Source organism: Gorilla gorilla, chromosome X, assembly GCF_029281585.2.
Source record: "Gorilla gorilla gorilla isolate KB3781 chromosome X, NHGRI_mGorGor1-v2.1_pri, whole genome shotgun sequence".
NCBI lineage: Eukaryota > Metazoa > Chordata > Mammalia > Primates > Hominidae > Gorilla > Gorilla gorilla.
The window spans coordinates 17,736,096-17,755,152 of NC_073247.2; the positions used below are offsets into that span (position 1 = coordinate 17,736,096).

General features: G+C 42.1%; 1 protein-coding gene across 3 annotated transcripts in view; it reads left to right on the plus strand.

Annotated features, from left to right (window-relative positions):
• STS (steroid sulfatase) overlaps positions 1-19,057 on the plus strand; it is a 209,365-nt gene that overhangs the window by 123,520 nt on the left and 66,788 nt on the right. For all 3 annotated transcript variants that reach the window (XM_019019520.2, XM_019019518.4, XM_055376633.2), the window contains exon 7: positions 5,826-5,962. In XM_019019520.2, the coding sequence (XP_018875065.1) occupies positions 5,826-5,962 (137 nt within the window). The remainder of the gene's footprint in view (positions 1-5,825; positions 5,963-19,057) is intronic.

Genomic DNA, 19,057 nt, shown 5'->3' on the forward strand with positions numbered 1-19,057 from the left:
CAGGCATGTAGCAGCTGAAAGTTCTATCTTTTCACACAGTGTGCAAGACAGTGGCAATAAATTTTCAGAAGAGTTGTTTACTGAAGTACTCCAGCTAATAAAAAAGGAGTTAAGCTGTTATTGAGAAATCTTTCTTCCACCAACTTGCTGATGTGTCATTCAGCTTTGAAGGTCGTAGGGAGGAAGGGAAACCCAGATCTCCTTCCTGAGCCTGGGTTTGAAGCAAATGGTCTTTCCTGGTCTCTCAAAGGATATCACAAAGGAAGAATTCCTTCACCTGGGCACAGGCTGTCAGTTACACCCCAGGTGTGTGCAGGAAAGCCAGTGATTTATGTCTGTCTAGCCAACATTCCCATGCACCGTTGATTTCACTTCTGTTCCTGGATGGTAAATCTTGGAACAGTGTTTTTGCAAGCCAAGTATGCTTTTCTCTGTTTTCTGGGTTTGTTTTTGTATGTCAAACCTAATCAATTCTACTCGATGCACAGAGTATACATAAAGATGCTGGTATCTCTGATGTCACCCCTATAGAATGAAAAACCACTGCTTAATAGAGAGATGATAGAAAACAAGTTCCATAAATATGTGAATTTTGATAATAAACACATTAATCCCCTTCTCCCCTTCTAAGGAGGATTCCCCTGCATTCCAAGACAAAGGTCATGTTCCGTAGCCTTGATTGAACCCTGAAGCTCAGGTCTTTGACTCAACTGTTCTTTCAGTCCTCATGAACCAGCTTTTATTTCAGGCTTTATTATTTGCCGGTTGTGTCATCTTTATCATTTATTTCTTTATTTCCACCTCACATTTTAATATGCCACAATTTTATGATCCTGCCGATCATGTTGATGGATGTCTCTTTCTTCTTCTTCTTCTTTTTTTTTTTTTTTAACTTTTGAGCAAGAGGACTTTTATCCAAAATTGGAGAATCCAAGTCGAAACTGGACTGGAGCCCAGTGCTGGGCATTTCAATCCATGCAATAGCTCCTCGTTCTCAGCAAATTCTGTCACTCACATCCTGTATGACCATGTACTGTGCTTGGGAGATTGACTTTTTAAGCTTTCTTATCTATTTTCCTTAACTTTAAATCTAAAAATAAATGGGAGAACAGATGAGAGTGAAATTGCAGTGAGATTGTTCTCATACATAATGTAACTCTCTATTTAGGAACACAAAGACTGTAATTTCATGTTCGTTTTGAGGAATCTAAGCCAGTTTAGGGGAACACAATCTGCTTCTGGGGAAGGAGGTGCAATTTGCCCAGGTGTGAGTAAACTTTCCCCATAATAAGTAGGATGGAGGCTTCACAGTCTGCCCTGTGTGGCCAAGCTCTCTAACATACTGTGGCTCCATTTCAGCTCCTCCAGGTTCCTCAAGGGCATCTTCTCTTAGAAGGAGCCAAACACATGGCTTGGTAGAGATGCTCATATGTAAGTCATCAGCTAGGATGACAATTACAGTGCTTCCATCGAAGCAGTAGTATGTCCTCTTTTCTTTCTGAGATCTAACAGTGAATGTTATAGACCAGGTCCAGTGGGCTCTCATTGCATGCCTTCTTATTCCAGTTCCTGTGAGAGGTGAGACAAGCCACTCAGGATTTTTTTTTTTTAACTTTCTTGGCTGTGAGATATTAACAACATTTCCTTATTTCATATTCTTGTAAAAAAAAAAAAAGGTTGGGGGGGTACCTAATTTGCCACCAAGTACTGGAATAATAAAACATGGTACTAATGATTACCAATAACTTGTTAGATTTGATCTGCCTGTTTTCAGAGAACTGGGGATGCCTGGCTTAGCTCTAACCCAAAGTGTGCTGTTTTGTGCTAATTTTCTCTTTCAAAGGAGTAGGGGGTTAATAAATATAAGAACTGAAAAGGAAAGTGTTACAGCCATAGGTGTGAGCAGTTCAAGGAGCCCAAGGTATATTAACATTAGCAAAATACAAAATGCATTTAGAAACGCATACATCCGTTTATTGTTTCCAGAAAAACTTATTAGTATTTGTGACACCCAGTCCAAAATTTGGAATGTTTTTGGCTATCATGAGAAGTTAAGGAAGCCAGAAATACATAGAAGAAAAATTAATTTAATTACATATATATATATATATATATATATATATATATAGTCTTCTGAACTTTTACTGGCTGGTAAAGATGTGGACCATAGGAGATGACCCCTTCAAAGTAAGAAGAGACTTAGGAGAGAAGTTCTGCAGAGTAGTCCCTGCTCTAGAGCAACTGTTACATAAACCATGTTCCGTCAAAGTAACAAAAGACTGAGGACAGAAGTTCTGCAGAGGAATCTCTGCTCTAGAGCAACTGTTATGTTACATAAGCCACATTCCTTCAAAGTAACAAGAGATTTAGGACAGAAGTTCTGCAGAGGAATCCTTGCTCTAGAGCAACCGTTACATAAACCACATCCCTTCTAAGTAACAAGAGACTTAGGCAGAAGTCTAAACCATATGCAACATAAACCATTCACAATGCAATTCACATTGCATTCCCAAGGCCCTGTCATTCACTTGACTGCTGGGCGGGGCTGCCAATGCTGAGAAAGCAGATGCAGTATTTCATCCAATAACAGAGATTTGCTGAATTCATGCCACCTGCCAATCACTTTGCGGGTGTCAGGAACACCATGATATAAATGACACCTCCTGCCTGGTGGTCTGGTGGGAGAAGAGAGCACATAAAGGGCTCTGGTGTCGTGGAACACATGCTTTATTAGCATTTGCTAATAAAAATTGAATCTCCGGGCTGGGTGCAGTGGCTCATACCTGTAATCCCAGCACTTTGGGAGGCTGAGGCAGGAGGATCACCTGAGGTCAGGAGTTTGAGACCAGCCTGACCAACATGGCAAAACCCCATCTCTACTAAAACAATTACAGAAATTAGCTGGGCATGGTGGTGTGCACCTTTAATGCCAGCTACTCCAGAGGCTGAGACAGGACAATCGCTTGAACCCAGGAGGTAGAGGTTGCAGTGAGCTGAGATCATGCCACTGCACTCTAGCTTGAGCAACACAGCAAGACTCTATCTCAAATATAAAATAATAATAAAAAAATAAGCTGCAGACCCTACAACCATGCCTGGCCTGTAGGGGATGCTTAACAATATTGTTTTAGGGTTCCCTTTTCTGAGCCCCAACAGGGAAACTAGAGAATACTGAAGACAAAGAGGAAATGACCAGCAGAGAATCATCTCAGTCTCCCCTGAGGCTAGCCATACAAACTAGAATCCCTCTTCCCCAAGGCAAGTTATAGAGACCAGAACCCCTTCTCCCTCAATCAAGTCATAAGACTGAAAAATAGGACCAATTTTTCCTCATCCTTTCTATGTAAAAACTGGCCATAAAGAAATTCCCCAACCTACCTTGACTGTGGGTTCTAGCACTCCCATTCCAGAGAAGGTCCTACCCCACACTTAGAAAGAAGGAACGCTGCTCAGAGAGGCCAAGAACAATCTAGACAGACAGGCCTTGCCGGCTTTCCCCACTCAGTTCATTAGCATTAGATCAGGCCCTTTTTGTCCAATCCTATTTCTACACGGCTGTACATACTTTGTTGAACCTAAGCATAAAAATAGTCAATTTCCCCTTTATCTTTGGGTCTTCATTCTGAAGGCTCCTATGTGTACACATTAAATGAATTTGTATGCCCTTTCTCCTATTAAAAAAAAAAGAAATTGAATTCCTGCCCCCATCCATGCATTCATTCTCTCATTTGTTTGGCAATATTATTAAGTATCTTCTACAGGTCAGGCATGGCACTAGGGCCTGGAGATTCAATGGAAGGTTAATGCCCCATGGTGCTCAGCCCTGATGGGACTTCCTGGAAAAGGGGAACAGGCTCTCAGAGGAGGTGGCATTGGAGATGGCTTCTGAACAATGACTGCTTGCCAGGGAGAGGGGGAAGTAAGTTTTAGGTTGAGAGATGATGATATGCAGAGCATTGAGCTGTGAATGTGCAAGCTGTGTTTGGGACTGGTTACCATATTGGGGTAGAAGCTAGGCTGTGTGAGAGTATTGGCATCAACATAAGGCTTCGTCAGGACTGTTCATGTTTTGGTAATAAATCTGAAGTGTAGTTATTTAAGGAACCCACCCAAGTTCACAGAAGTAGTTAAAGGAAGAGCTTGAATCACAGTAAGAAGAAGACATTGGGGAGTGGGCAGTGAGGCAGGGGCTGTCATTAAGGTGTGTCTGTCCCCTCTAAGCATTGCAGCTTCTTGCACAAATCTCTCAGAGCTCCCACCAACCCTGGGGAAGTGGACACTTGTCCTGTTCCCTGATAGCCTTCAAAAAGGCCTCTCACCCAGTATTCTCTTTCAGCAGAAAGGAATTGCTAATTATTTCCCAGACGAGAGGTAAAGATTGAGCCTACGATGTGAAACTGAGACACAGCACTAAATGCATTTCTCAGAGGGCAACCCGATGTGAAGAAGCACCCATGGGACTTATTGATCCCTATCAGCAGACTCAGTTGTGAAACCTCATAGCTTCGTATAGCAACATCGCTCACAGCCCATTGTAGCAAAGGCCACGCATTGACAGTGACTTATAACTCTTGAGTATCTGTGCATTCTAATCAATTCAAATGAAGGAGGTTTGGGTGCTCTCTGAATTAAGGAATATGTTTGCATTATCATTCCCCTCTCTCGAGAGGTTTAGGCCAGTTGAATGAATGTTCTATTTAACTTTGAAAATTTCAGTATTGACCATTTAGTGTTCATTCTGGGAGACGTGTTGTATTATAGAAGAGGGTAGAACACAAAATTGAGTTGGAGTTTAAACAGCATTGATGAACGTAATTGACAACTGAAGGTACACAATGGAATACTATTCACCTTTAAAAAGAACGTAATGCTGTCATTTTTGACAACATGGATGAACCTGGAGGACATTCTGCTAAGTTATATAAGCCAGACACAGAAAGACAAATACTGCAAGATCTCACTTAGTTGAACTCCTAGAAGCAGAGAGTAGAATGGCAGTTACCAGGGACTGGGGTTAGGGGAGTGGATGGGGAATGGGGACATGTTGGTCAAAGGATAAAAAGTTTTAGTTAGACAGGAGGAATAGTTTGGGGATGTATTGCATTACATGGTGACTGTAGTGACTTACAATGTATTATATATTTCAAAATTGCCGAGAGAGTAGATTTTAAATGTTCTCACCTCAAAGAAATGACAACTATATGAGAAAATGAATATTTTGATTAGCTTTATTTAATCATTCCACATGGTAAACATATATTATTGCATTGTCCCCAACGAGTCTATACAAGAATTATTTGTATATATCAAATGATACCTATATATACAAAATTTGTATATATATTTGTATAATTGTTTGCATATATCAATTAAAAATTTTAAAAGGTAGTCTTCTCTAGTAGTGTGTGTATGTGTATTTGTGTATAAATTTTTTTCCCAAAGAAATACTATTTTCAAGGTGCTTGAATTCATATTAATCACCATATAGAGAAGGAAGAACAGAATTAAACAACAACAACAAAAAAACAAATATAGGCAATTTTCTATTAAATCTCTTCCTGAGTTGGGTCTTTGGGGGATGTCTCAATAACATAATTCTTCACTTACTGATCCATAGAGGGTAACAATAAGTCACTTCATAGAGACACAACAGAGACTTACCTTTCTCTGACAGAAGATACCATATTAGGCAATTAACTTGTAATATTTTGTGAATTTTCAAATAGCCTGCTATGATAATAGGTGGATCCTAATCAGAATGGTGGCAGACATACTTAACATTATCTGTGGTCTTTTTTTTCCTCCCCCCTTTTTTTTTTTTGCAGGAACACTGAGACTCCGTTCCTGCTTGTCTTGTCCTACCTCCACGTGCACACAGCCCTGTTCTCCAGCAACGACTTTGCTGGCAAAAGTCAACACGGAGTCTACGGGGATGCTGTTGAGGAAATGGACTGGAGTGTGGGTACGTTTCTCCTCAGTGAGTGCTTAGAAAGCTGCTAAGTCTTTGCCTCCTTGTGTTTTCTTTCCTGTGTATTTCTATCTTTGTTCCTGATGCATTTAGAGACAGCAAATGTATGGGGTTTTTTGAAGGTAACCAAAAATGCATTGATCCTGAAAGGTAAATAGAATACAAAAAGCACCTTCACCAGCCTCGGCAACATAGGGAGACCCCATCTATACAAAAAATAAAAATAAATCAGCCAGGTGTGGTGGTACATGCCTGTGGTCCCAGCTAATTGGGAGGCTGAGGTGGGAGGACGTCTTGAACCCAGGAGGTTGAGGCTGCACTGAGCTATGATTGCACCACTGCACTCCAGCCTGGGTGAGACTGAGACCTTGTCTCTTAAAAAATATATATATATATCTTTACCCTCTTTTGCATGTCTGCAGTTCCTAGTGGATACATTTCAGGGGAAGTCTAGTCTGTGGGCTGCAGATGGAAGAGATTCATGGACGAAAAGAGACAAAACTTTAGTCCTTATTATCCCTTATTCTATCAACAATGAAATATGAACAATGCCTTGTCATTAGCAGTTAAATGTGTGATTGATTTTGGATCCAGAATACCTGCAGCTGGCTACAGCCTTGGCGAGGCTCTCAGGGCAACAGTGACGAGATCCTCATGTTCTTCTTGCTGCATCTAACGATGGCAAAGCTTTGCTTGTTCTCCACACTCCTTCTCTCCCTTCCTGAGCAAATAACCCTATTTCTGAGAAATATGGCATTTTTCACTGACATTGGGAAGACTTCCTTACTGAAGCTTTGTTTAAGTTAAAATGCATGTCTTCCGTATCTACAGGACATCATCATCCCTATGCTTTTATTTTGTCTTGCAGAGCTCAGAGATCCCAGGATGGGGGATTACACCTGGGGTCTCTTAGCTATACACAGCTAAGGGGTTGGCTAGCATGCAATCTCATACTGAATGAGGTAGGGAAGGCCTTAGTGTGTGAGTTACGCAAAGGAGTGAAAAATCAGCATTCCAGTCCACTCGGAACTTCTCACAACTTCCAGTCTTTTCTAGCAGCATTGCCTCTTACTTTTACATTGCTGGGCTCATCTGGACAGTATCAGAGTGACAGAAGAGATCATTTTGTCCATATTCCAGTACTCACCCAGGTTCCTGAAGATTTTCATATATTTGTTTCCTTTTACTTTTTCTCTCTCTCATTCTTCCTTCCATTTCTTTTGGTGAAATAACTCAATAGTTTCTAATCTTTGGATCCAGATGTTTTGGAAATCCATGAAAGTTGCTTCCCAGTTCTGTTTGTTTGTTTGTTTAAAGCAGCAAATTGATGGCGGTGGTGGTCACCTACTGTGGTGATTGTCAGAACAAATTTTGTTCTGTTTTGTTTTAAATCAAGGAGGGAGCACCTTCTTAAGAAACAAGACTGGGCTCTTCTTCCAGCTTCTAGATGCTTCTTTAATTATCTCTGTGAACTTGGGAGATGTTTTACATCTTCAGGCCTCTCCTCTATCATCTTGATAGGAGGATTCAAATTAGGCGAGTTCTGAGGTTCTTTTTTTCTCTAATAGTCTGTGATTCTATAAAGTAATGAGAGTGAGTACCATTTGTAATACTAACTAGGAAAAACAAAACCAGAACATTCTCTCTAACAAGATTTATAAGAAGAATGCGTTACGCTTAGGGCTCGTACATATACCAATACAAGCCTGCCTCCTTTTATTTTTTCCTTTCTAAAATGTTGCACGTAAATCAATTTATATTTTTCACATCTTAGTGTAAATCAGTAGAATATTTTCTCTTTTTAATGAGTGTTCTATTTTAATGTGTCAGGCTGCTTATGCAACTCTAAGACTTCTGTTGGCTAGCAAGCAACCTCACTCTGATCTCATCACATCTGTTGATTAAATTTTATTTAATTAGCATGGCATACATGCCTGACTCATTAGAAAGTCTAACTTCCAGTGTTGTCTCACTACTAGTTCCTCTAAAGTATTTGGAGAGTATTTTCAATCTTCGAGACCTGCCTTAGCCCCTGATTTATAGATGTTTGTGTTGTTTTTTTGTTTTTGGCGGAAAGATAAAATCCTTCCCCTAAGCATTCCATGAATTTTTAAGAAAGTTTTTGTTTTTTAAATCCAATACATATGAGTGTTCTAAAGAATATTTCTTCTTTCCAAGAAGGGCTTTTCCTTATTACACAGGATGGGACTGTTGCATTCTGAATAATTATGTAATAAAATAAAAGGGGGATATTTGCTTCATAAGAAACACTCCCTGCACAAAGGAAAACTGAGATGGAAGCAGTTAACTAGTGAGGGTGCATCTCAGTCACTCAGAGCATGTTCTCTCCACATGTTTGAGGGCTGTGTAATTCTGTGGATCATCACTTTCTCCACTGCAGGTTTCTCTAAGCCTGGAAAGGCATATTCAGTGACCAAGAACCTTTATTATGTAACTGTACACCAAATCTACTGCCCGTGATTGTGGCTTACTGCCTTATTCTTAGCTGAGTGAGTGCTGTGTCTCATATTGTTATAGTAACTAGAGAAAGACTGACTTCATACAGATGTTGTGAGAGCTGCAGAAGGGGCTTCTCAGTACAACCACACAAGGGCAGTTGAAATCCAGGAGATACAATTCTGCTCTGCAAATTCACGGGGTGGTCGACATGATTTTAATCATCAGAGTGACTAACATTGAGAGCTGGCCCTATACTGGGCCCTGATAGCACATGTATTTGTGGGAGCCATAGGCTTTTGGTCCCATAAAGGTTGTCAAGAAATCACTGGCATGAGGCAGATTGACTCATAGGAGAAAAGACATACTAATTTATTGAATGTGCATACACGAGAGCCTTCATAATGAAGACCCAACCTCCCAATGGGGTCCAGAAGCTTATACACCATCCTGAGGTTACAGAAAGGTTGGGGGCTTGGGCCAGGCATGGTGGCTCACACCTGTAATCCCAGCACTTTGGGAGGCCGAAGCGGGCAGATCACCTGAGGTCAGGAGTTTGAGACCAGCCTGGCCAACATGGTAAAACCCCATCTCTACTAAAAATACAAAAATTAGCCGGGCATGGTGGTGCACACCTGTAATCCCACCTACTGGGGAGGCTGAGGCAGGAGAATCACTTGAACCTGGGAGGCGGAGGTTGCAGTGAGCCGAGGTCGCACCACTGTACTCCAGGAAGAAAAAAATATATATATATATGTGTGTGTGTGTGTGTGTGTGTGTGTATATATGTGTGTGTGTGTGTGTGTGTGTGTGTGTGTGTGTGTGTATGATGGGGGCTTGGATCCTGGTAAGACAGGTTATGCGGGTCAGGGAGAAGAGGAGTTCTGTTGAGGGGCAATAAATGATTGCTACGGAGAATTATTGGATACAGGAACAGAGATTATCTTGTAATTTAAATGATCCTTGGAGTTAGTCATCGTACTTGGAAAAGGGTCTCCTCAGGGGTAGTCATATCTTGGTCTTCTTTTCTGCAACAGACAATGAAATTACAGGGAGGGGAAGGGAAAAAAATGTTCTCCTTGCGGGGGTCTGGATCTTAGGCAGATAAAAGAACTTCACCTTCTATGGGAGAAACTGTGTGTGGGATGAGGGGGAGGTTAGAGAGACTTGAGGCTTCTTCGGTTTAGCATGTCAAAATGCAATCTTTGGGGATATCAGTTTCTGAGTCCCAGCATCTTACCTCATTTTGTGCTGCCAGTGGTCCCTGTGCAGCAGGTGATGTTCTCATCATTCCCATTCCACAGGTAAGGCAAGTGAGGCTTGCAGGTTAGGTACACCCACCTCAGGTTACAGAATTCATAATGGGTGAGCATGAGTTCCAATGCAGGTGTCCCACCTAGAACATGAAATCTACACCACTTTGTTTCTTTTCTTTCCATGTAATAAGAAAGCGTGCATCATGTCAGTGCACAACCAACAGCATATATCCGGGACAGATCTAGTTCATTCATTAGTCATGTTGACTGGATGCTAACTGTGTGCCTAAATGTTTTTTGGCAGTGTAGGGTGGGAGTGGGGTGCAATGATGATAAGACTATAGGTTTAGGGGAGAATGTTCAGCGTACAGGATACTAAGAAATTTAAGATTCTTTCAGGAGATCCTATAACAACTCAGGGCAGAAAGTGAGGAATGTCATGAGGGAGGTGCAGATAGAGTGCTTGAACAGTTTGGAAGCAGGAAGGGCAGTGGTGCTGTGCATGTTGGATACAGCAGCCACATCATTTCAGCAGGGCACACCCACAGTGGAATTCTTTGGGCAATCATGGTGCTATTGCAAAGTCTGATTTTCAATCCCAGTTAATTCTGAAGCAGCCCAAGCATCAGGGAAGAACAAACGTGTAAAATCTCATTGTTCTCCAGTATACAACAAGCATTTTGGAGGCGTGTCATTCTGGCTGTTTCTCTTCCTTTGGAAATAGACTGACATTTTTCATAGACCTGTTCATGGTCGGGGGTCAGGTGGAAGGATGGGTGTAGTTCTCACCGGGGGTTTCTTATCTACAGCTTACACCATTATAGTGATCACAGCTAGTCTGTGAAGTGGAATTTGCATGCAATCAGCATTCACTCAGAGCCCTGTGCTATTAATAGAACCACATGAAGCAATCATAAATCAGCCTTTGCTCAGGATTAGACTAGCAAGTTCTGTACTATTACAAAGAAAAATTCAAGTGGAGAACAAGAAGGTGAATGCTAAAACAAATCTCTGGCTTCCAATCAAAGCTTCCTGGCCAGGTGTGGTGGCTCATGCCTGTAATCCCAGGTGGATCACCTAAGGTTATCAATTCAAGACCAGCCTGGCCAACATGGCAAAACCGCGTCTCTAATCAAAGTACAAAACTTAGCCAGGCATGGTGTCACATGCTTGTAATCCCAGCTACTTGGGAGGCTGAGATGGGAGAATCACTTGAACCCGGGAGGCGGAGATTGGCATGAGCCAAGATTGCGCCCATGCACTCCAGCCTGGGCAACAGAGTGAGATTCCATCAAAAAAAAAAAAAAAAAAAAAAAAAGCCTTGCTATGGAAAAAAAAAGAAAAAACACCCTTCCACTGCTGAGAGTTGGAATCAACTGGTTTTATGAGATTCTTTCAAACAAGAATGGCAAGTCTTCATCTTTAGATGGAGTTCCAGAAGTCTTTGTGCATTTGTCGTTCAGTTGCTCAGGATTGGTAGCTTGGCATCCCCTGTTGACTGAGCATGACAGGGCAACCCTCAGTTTGATTTCTCTCCCTCTCCTCTGCCTGCCCTGCAGAAGGACCTGGACATTGCTACCGTACCCTCTGGGCACAGAGAACCAATCTGGAGGAAAAATAAGTGGTGAATTCATGAGATGAGCTTGGGGGATGTTACAGAATGAATGCGTGTTTAACATGCCTGACATTTAGTCAGTCATGTGCAACTCAATGTAGCAGCAAGGGCCATGCACCCAACTCGTCTTGAGGGATGGAGAATAAATTGGAGGGCCTCATTCGTAAGAGCTCAGGATTGTGTCAAGAACCTCAAGAAACACAAGAAAACTCTGGCAATAGGGAACCATAGGTATTGGTCTAAGCCCTTCAAATTTGCAGCGTAATTTTAAGTAGGGCCTGGATTATCAGACATGGTTGTAATGGATTATCCATTTTAAAATAGACTCTTTTAGGAGGTTTGGATTAAAATGATTGTGAAAGTATGGACTGTAGCATGCAATGAATAACCCCTCTGTATATAGGTTCATTTACATGGACAAAAGTCCTCTGATTCAATGTACGTAGAAGACATCTACTTTTAGAATCTGTAGGGGCCATGGGGGAAACTTCCCCTTCACCCTCTGAAGTTTCTCTAAAACTCAACTCACAAAACGCAGATTAATTGGAGAAAAGTCATAAAAACTATATTAACCTGCACACAGGGAGCATCACAGAGTGGCTACCCAAACCCCCTATGGGATACCAAAGCTTGTATACCATATTGAGGTTACAAAAAGAATGGGAGCTTGCATCATGGCAGCCCTCCGATAAAATAAGTGGTAAATGGTTTGTTTCTTTGTTTGTTTGTTTGTTTGTTCGTTTTGAGACAGGATCTTGCTCTGTCACCCAGGCTGGAGTGTAGTAGCTCAATCTTGGCTGAATGCAACCTCGACTTCCTGGGCTCAAGCAATCCTTCCACTTTAGCCTCCTGAGTAGCTGGGACTGCAGGTGCTTGCCCCCAAGCCCAGCTAATAATTTTATTTTTTGTAGAGACAAGGTCTCACTATGTTGCCCAGGCTGGTCTTGAACTCCTGGGCTCAAGCGATCCTCCCATCTTGGCCTCCCAAGGTGCTAGGATTACAAGCGTGAGCCTCCATGCTTGGCCAGTTAATGTTTCTTTCAGATCTTTAAAGTATAGGACTCTCATTTCGTATTTCCTAGATCTGGACGAGGGAAGTCCTGGTTGCATGAATACAGAGTTTCTACAGATGCAAATCTCCCCCACAAAAACAGCTCTCCTTGCATGCTGTCTGACAGCCATCTCGCATATATGAAATAAATATATTTTGTGGTAAATTTTTTTTTTTTTTTTTAATTGATCATTCTTGGGTGTTTCTCACAGAGGGGGATTTGGCAGGGTCATAGGACAATAGTGGAGGGAAGGTCAGCAGATAAACAAGTGAACAAAGGTCTCTGGTTTTCCTAGGCAGAGGACCCTGCGGCCTTCCGCAGTGTTTGTGTCCCTGGGTACTTGAGATTAGGGAGTGGTGATGACTCTTAAGGAGCATGCTGCCTTCAAGCATCTGTTTAACAAAGCACATCTTGCACCGCCCTTAATCCATTTAACCCTGAGTGGACACAGCACATGTTTCAGAGAGCACAGGGTTGGGGGTAAGGTCACAGATCAACAGGATCCCAAGGCAGAAGAATTTTTCTTAGTACAAAACAAAATGAAAGTCTCCCGTGTCTACTTCTTTCTACACAGACACGGCAACCATCCGATTTCTCAATCTTTTCCCCACCTTTCCCCCCTTTCTATTCCACAAAACCGCCATTGTCATCATGGCCCGTTCTCAATGAGCTGTTGGGTACACCTCCCAGACGGGGTGGTGGCCAGGCAGAGGGGCTCCTCACTTCCCAGTAGGGGCGGCCAGGCAGAGGCGCCCCTCACCTCCCGAACGGGGCGGCTGGCTGGGCGGGGGGCTGACCCCCCCACCTCCCTCCCGGACGGGGCGGCTGGCCGGGCAGGGGGCTGACCCCCCCACCTCCCTCCCGGACAGGGCGGCTGGCCTGGCGGGGGCTGACCCCCACCTCCCTCCCGGACAGGGTGGCTGCCGGGCGGAAATGCTCCTCACTTCCCAGACGGGGTGGCTGCCGGGCGGAGGGGCTCCTCACTTCTCCGACGGGGCGGTTGCCAGGCGGAGGGTCTCCTCACTTCTCAGACGGGGCAGCTGGGCAGAGACGCTCCTCACCTCCCAGACGGGGTCGCGGCTGGGCAGAGGCGCTCCTCACATCCCAGACCGGGCGGCAGGGCAGAGGCGCTCCCCACGTCTCAGACGATGGGCGGCCGGGCAGAGACGCTCCTCACTTTCCAGACTGGGCAGCCAGGCAGAGACGCTCCTCACTTCCCAGACGGGGTGGCAGCCGGGCAGAGGCTGCACTCTCAGCACTTTGGGAGGCCAAGGCAGGCGGCTGGGAGGTGGAGGTTGTAGCGAGCTGAGATCACACCACTGCACTCCAGCCTGGGCACCATTGAGCACTGAGTGAACCAGACTCCGTCTGCAATCCCGGCACCTTGGGAGGCCGAGGCTGGCGGATCAGTCGCGGTTAGGAGCTGGAGACCAGCCCGGCCAACACAGCGAAACCCCGTCTCCACCAAAAAAATACGAAAACCAGTCAGGCGTGGTGGTGCGCGCCTGCAATCACAGGCACTCGGCAGGCTGAGGCAGGAGAATCAGGCAGGGAGGTTGCAGTGAGCCGAGATGGCAGCAGTACAGTCCAGCTTCGGCTCGGCATCAGAGGGAGACCGTGGAAAGAGAGGGAGAGGGAGACCGTGGGGAAAGGGAGAGGGAGAGGGAGAGGGACGTGGTAAAATATTTTGATTTCCTTCAAGTTCTATAGACAAGGTACACATTAGGTGCTCAATAAGGAAATTTTAAAAGTGAAAGTATGGAGGTCAGGTGCCTGATATTTGCAAAGCCTGATCCAAGGTGCCAGGAATTACTAGGAACACAGATATGAATAAGGTTGACTTGGCTTTCTCCTATATATCAAAATAGTAGTCCAACCATGGGCATGGATGAGATTGTTCTGCAAGAATATTTCAGGCAGTTGGGCAACCTGTGACCCACAATTTATCTCCATCTAATCCAGGATAAGAGTTTAGAAATCAACCTTCATGTCTTTACTTCTCAAAACTGTAAGACCCAAAAAAGCAAAAGCCCATGTTCTATTTGACATTCTTTGTCCTATACAGAGTCTAGCCTGGATCTTAAGGCTGTATATTTCCCTTGGGGTGTTATGCATCAGTTTTCTATCTTGAATTTCTTAAACATTCTTATTTTTGATCAATGCAACCCTCTTTAAAAAGTGACAATAATGTGCTCACTTCTGGTGCACAGTGAGGATGGAAGGTCCAGTCCAGCATCCAAAGGAAGGTCACGGCAGAAAGAACCCCTAAAAGAAAACCAAAAGAACAGCGAAAAACTGGGAAGACAGACTCAGAGAAGTGTGATCAGGGAATTCAGGAGCAAAGAGCATTTCAACGGATAATGATCAATACCAACGAGTACTTCAGAGACATCAAGAAGGGCTGAAAAGGGACAAGTGAATGTAGCTCCTGTAAATTGTAGAATTATAGTGTATTACAGAGAATGATATTTGAGGAGCTGAGGTCAATGAGGTTGGATATTTCTTTCAAGAGGAATGGAAGAATTTGTGCCAAGGGATGACTTATCAGGCTTTGTCTGAGCTCATCTCTGCTTGGAGACCATGAATTGGGTGTTGGCACATAGGTATGTGGATTTTCAGTTCAATGCAGGGCCAGGAAGTAGGATCACCAAACTTATTGATGATTGAAGTTTTGCTAGCAGGGAGTGTCACAAAAGGCAACTGGGCAGTGGAATTTGAGTGATTAGCAACAGAAGGACTGAAGTGGCAGATGGTGGTGGGGGATGAGGAAGGAAGAGAGCTGGTGGCTTGTGATGATGAACTGGAGATTCAAACAAGATTGCAGCAAAGATGTTGGAAGGCTGGGGCAGAGTGGAAGTGTTTATATTCCAGAGGTTGAATCATTCCAGGTATTCCCAGGTGCATGGCATGCCTGCTGGATGATGAATGGAAGGCAAGTTCCTGGAGTTGGAGAGGTCATGGAATTGGGAAGCCAGAGTGTTCAGCTCGTGCCTTCATATGACCGTGCACCAGCAAAGATGCCATGCACAGCTGTCCTGTGATTCCTAGGGCTGATTATCTTTATTCACTTTCATGGTGGAGGTTTATAGCCAGGCAGAGAGAGGGGATGCATAATGGTTTACTTTGTAAGGAGGAATGTAGAACCATTATGGACCGCTCATTCATTAACTGAGCTTCCAATATTATCAAACACTCAAAATTGAGGCTTGAAAATTATTTCAATCGTTGGTTACCTGCCAACGTTTCAGGTTTTTAACAGGTTTCAGGGAGTCAGGGAGGTGGTCCGTGCACACTAAGCAAGCTGGCTTCCATCTGTCCAGCACAGACCCATCTTTTAGCTCAATGGCATTAAGGCAATATTAAGAGCTAACTGCTGAGACTATACAACTAGTTATCTCTTCATAGCTGTGGCACACATCCCAGTGGGATGTGATGTGCAGGGGGATGCACTTGGAGCAATAAGAAATAGAACATGGAAGCATTTTGTCTTAAAACTCTTAAGAAAAGCAAATGTATCCCCTAGTCTCTCTCTCATCTGCTTCCGCAGCAATGGTTGGATGTGGTATGAATTTTTAAATGTGTTTTTAATTTTCATTTTGTTTTAAACATGCGCTTCATATAGTTCAAATAAAGATAAATAAATAGAGCCATGTGACACTGGCTCCAGACTAGACAGCGTGATGGAACAGAGCAGGAAGCCCAGAAAAAGAATTTCATGTAAAATGTAAATGTAAAGGTGACCCTTCAAGGCAGATGGCTAAGAATGGATTATACAATAATTGTGATGGTATGATTAAACTTTTAGGAGAGCGATTGTAGTTAATTCACTACTGTCTGGCATTGTGGTGCTTTGCATGTGCTTAAATGGTATAATAATGGTGTTGTGTTGATGATGATGGTGATGGTGGTGATGCTGATGATGGTGATGATGATGATGATGGTCATGATGGTGATAATGTTGATGATGATATGATAGGTATGATGATGGTGATGCTGATGATGGTGGTAATTATGATGATAGTGATGATGGTGGTGAAGATGGTGATAATGATGAAAATAATGAAGATGAAGAGGAGGAAGCAGGGGGACGTTGTGATGCTCAAAATAAAGAAGTCAATTTTACAAGAAGTATAGAAGATTAAAGTAAGTTGCCCAAAGTCATGGAGATGGCATATGATGGCTAGGATCTTAATCTTGTCTGTCTTACATACTATGCTATTCCTGCTGTTCCTCATATATTTAAATAAATTCCCCATGCAGATTGTGTTTGGAAAATGGAACTACTGAAGAATTCCAGAAAATATATTGAGATATATTTATCTGATATACAGGATAATTGAGAAAGGTCTTTCTGAGCACAAAAGCCAAGAAATAACTAACTCAAAGAGAAAGATTGCTGAATTTTACTTCATGAAATCTAAAATCTCCTGATGTCAGGTAAAAATATAACATAAACTGAACAAAAAGACCAATGACAAAAGACTTAAAAAGCATGTGCATCATCAACATAAAAAGAAAACTCCTGAGATATAGGAAGAGCTCATACAAAGCAAATGATAGAAAGATAAATATCAGAAAAAGACATTGATTGTACCAATTTATTGTACCAGTTCACTACACATGTTCTAGCACTGGGCATTATGATTTTAAAAAATAAAATGTTTGCTAAAATAACTGAAAGAGATCAGCTCTTTTTAAAAATTACACATACCACATTATACTGATTCCTGAATAGGTCAGACATTTTTCTTGTATTTTTAAAAAAATAATTAAACTACAAAAAAATCTGTTGCCATTTATCCAGTGGAGTCAGAATCTTTCCTTAATCCCCAATGCTTATAGGAGGACCTGATGAAATCTATGGCCACTGAATCTCTTATGAGTCTGCCGCTGATACCATATTACTGTTGTTTCAGCTTACAAGGCATATTTTAAATATTCAGCCAACACCTCTCATTTATGAATCCCAAGGCATCTATGACACAATGATTAAAACTCAAGTGAAGCAACAAATTGGGCTTTATTTTCACACTGGTGTTTTTCTTCATTGGAAATCCCCTTTAGGAAATGTCTTTCAAAAGGCTTTAGGTTATCTGTGTGTGTGTGTATGTATGTGTGTGTTTACACATGATATTTTACATTAACTTTATCTCCCACTCATCCTAAATCACACTTTTAAAAAAATGAGTTTGTGAAATCTACTTATTTTAATAATGCTAATGTAATGTTAATTCCCCAAAGTGGAAACTGCAGTTAAAAAAAAAAAAAAGGAAATCCATTGGTTTATTCAGACTGTCAACTCTTGGTATATGCTTGCAGTCATAGCTGAGCTCTGGATCAGATGAAATATGACCTCTGATCGTGTCATTGCACACCCGTATTGCTGAGATTGCTATGATAATCATGAAATTGCAGATAGACAGTATCTTCTCAGGGACTTTTGACAGGGGCTGGTATTAAGCCTCTGCTGCCTAATGAACCAATTTTTTATTCAAGCAGATCTAGACAGGAGAGAAATGAAATCATTTCCATTACAGACCACTGTTTACCTGAATGCAACATGCATAATGAGGTTTTGAAACTTCAGGAAAACATCTAGGAGGTGATGACAACCTCTACATTGCAAAGGAATGACTAATACAAACCCACTTATGCGTGATTCTCTTTCCACGATTGCCAAATGTATTTAATAAAGAGACAGTTTAAAAACCGCCAGTTACATGCTTGACTGTAAAGATATATAGTACACTTTAGGATATGTGCTGTTTTGCTGTTTGGGAGTGTTTTGTATATACTTTTTAAAATACAAGGCTTTCTCAAATAGGATAGACCATTTGTTACTGGAATGTAATTTTATCTAGGGTTCTTACTCCTTTTCATTACTGCAGGAAGAAAATGAATTTTTGGTAAATCGAAATAAAATCACATATGTCAACATTTTCTATTGATTGTCACTTTCAGAATTGTGTGTTTGGGAAGCCTTTGTGAGTGACAAAGCGTGGAATGGAGGAGACAGTAGCTATGAGATGCTCGCTGACTGTCCCAGAGTTTATGCTTTTCTTGTGCCTTCCTACGATGTCTGGACAGCTTTCTCTTCATGCAGGGGCTTAGGATGAAGTCACTGAGAGCTAAGGTCTATGATTTAATGTAGTTCAAGAGCAGAGTTCTGGGGGTGAGTGTGAGATAGCATGTCACATACCACTTTGCAACAGAAAAAAAAATTTAAATTGTTGCCTCAGTCTTCTGTGTTTTTTTAGTGTTTTCCACACTTTGTATAAATGTTTTTCTGATTACCAAAGTAATCCGCAGTATGCAAAACCGAAGAATATAGACACAAACAGTACAGAAAGGGAATGCCCCATGAAATCTCACCCCTAAATAGGCAGCATCATTAACAGTTTGCTGGATAGATTTATTTCTTATATGTTGCCAGTATGACATAGTAATATCAAGATTTGACTATTAAGAATATTTTACACAAACTCTATGTGCTATTCTGCAGTTTTTTCTTTTCGCTCAACTATCTATTTGGTCATTTTTCCATTTCAGCATTTCGATTTTCATTTTACCTTTCTTAGACTACAATTTGTTTAATCATTCCTCTGTGAGGGACATCTGAGTTCCTTTTTTTAAATTTTTTTATTTTTTATTTTATTTATTTATTTTTTTGTATTTCAAGTAGTGCTATAAGTGAATATTCTGTAAAGCT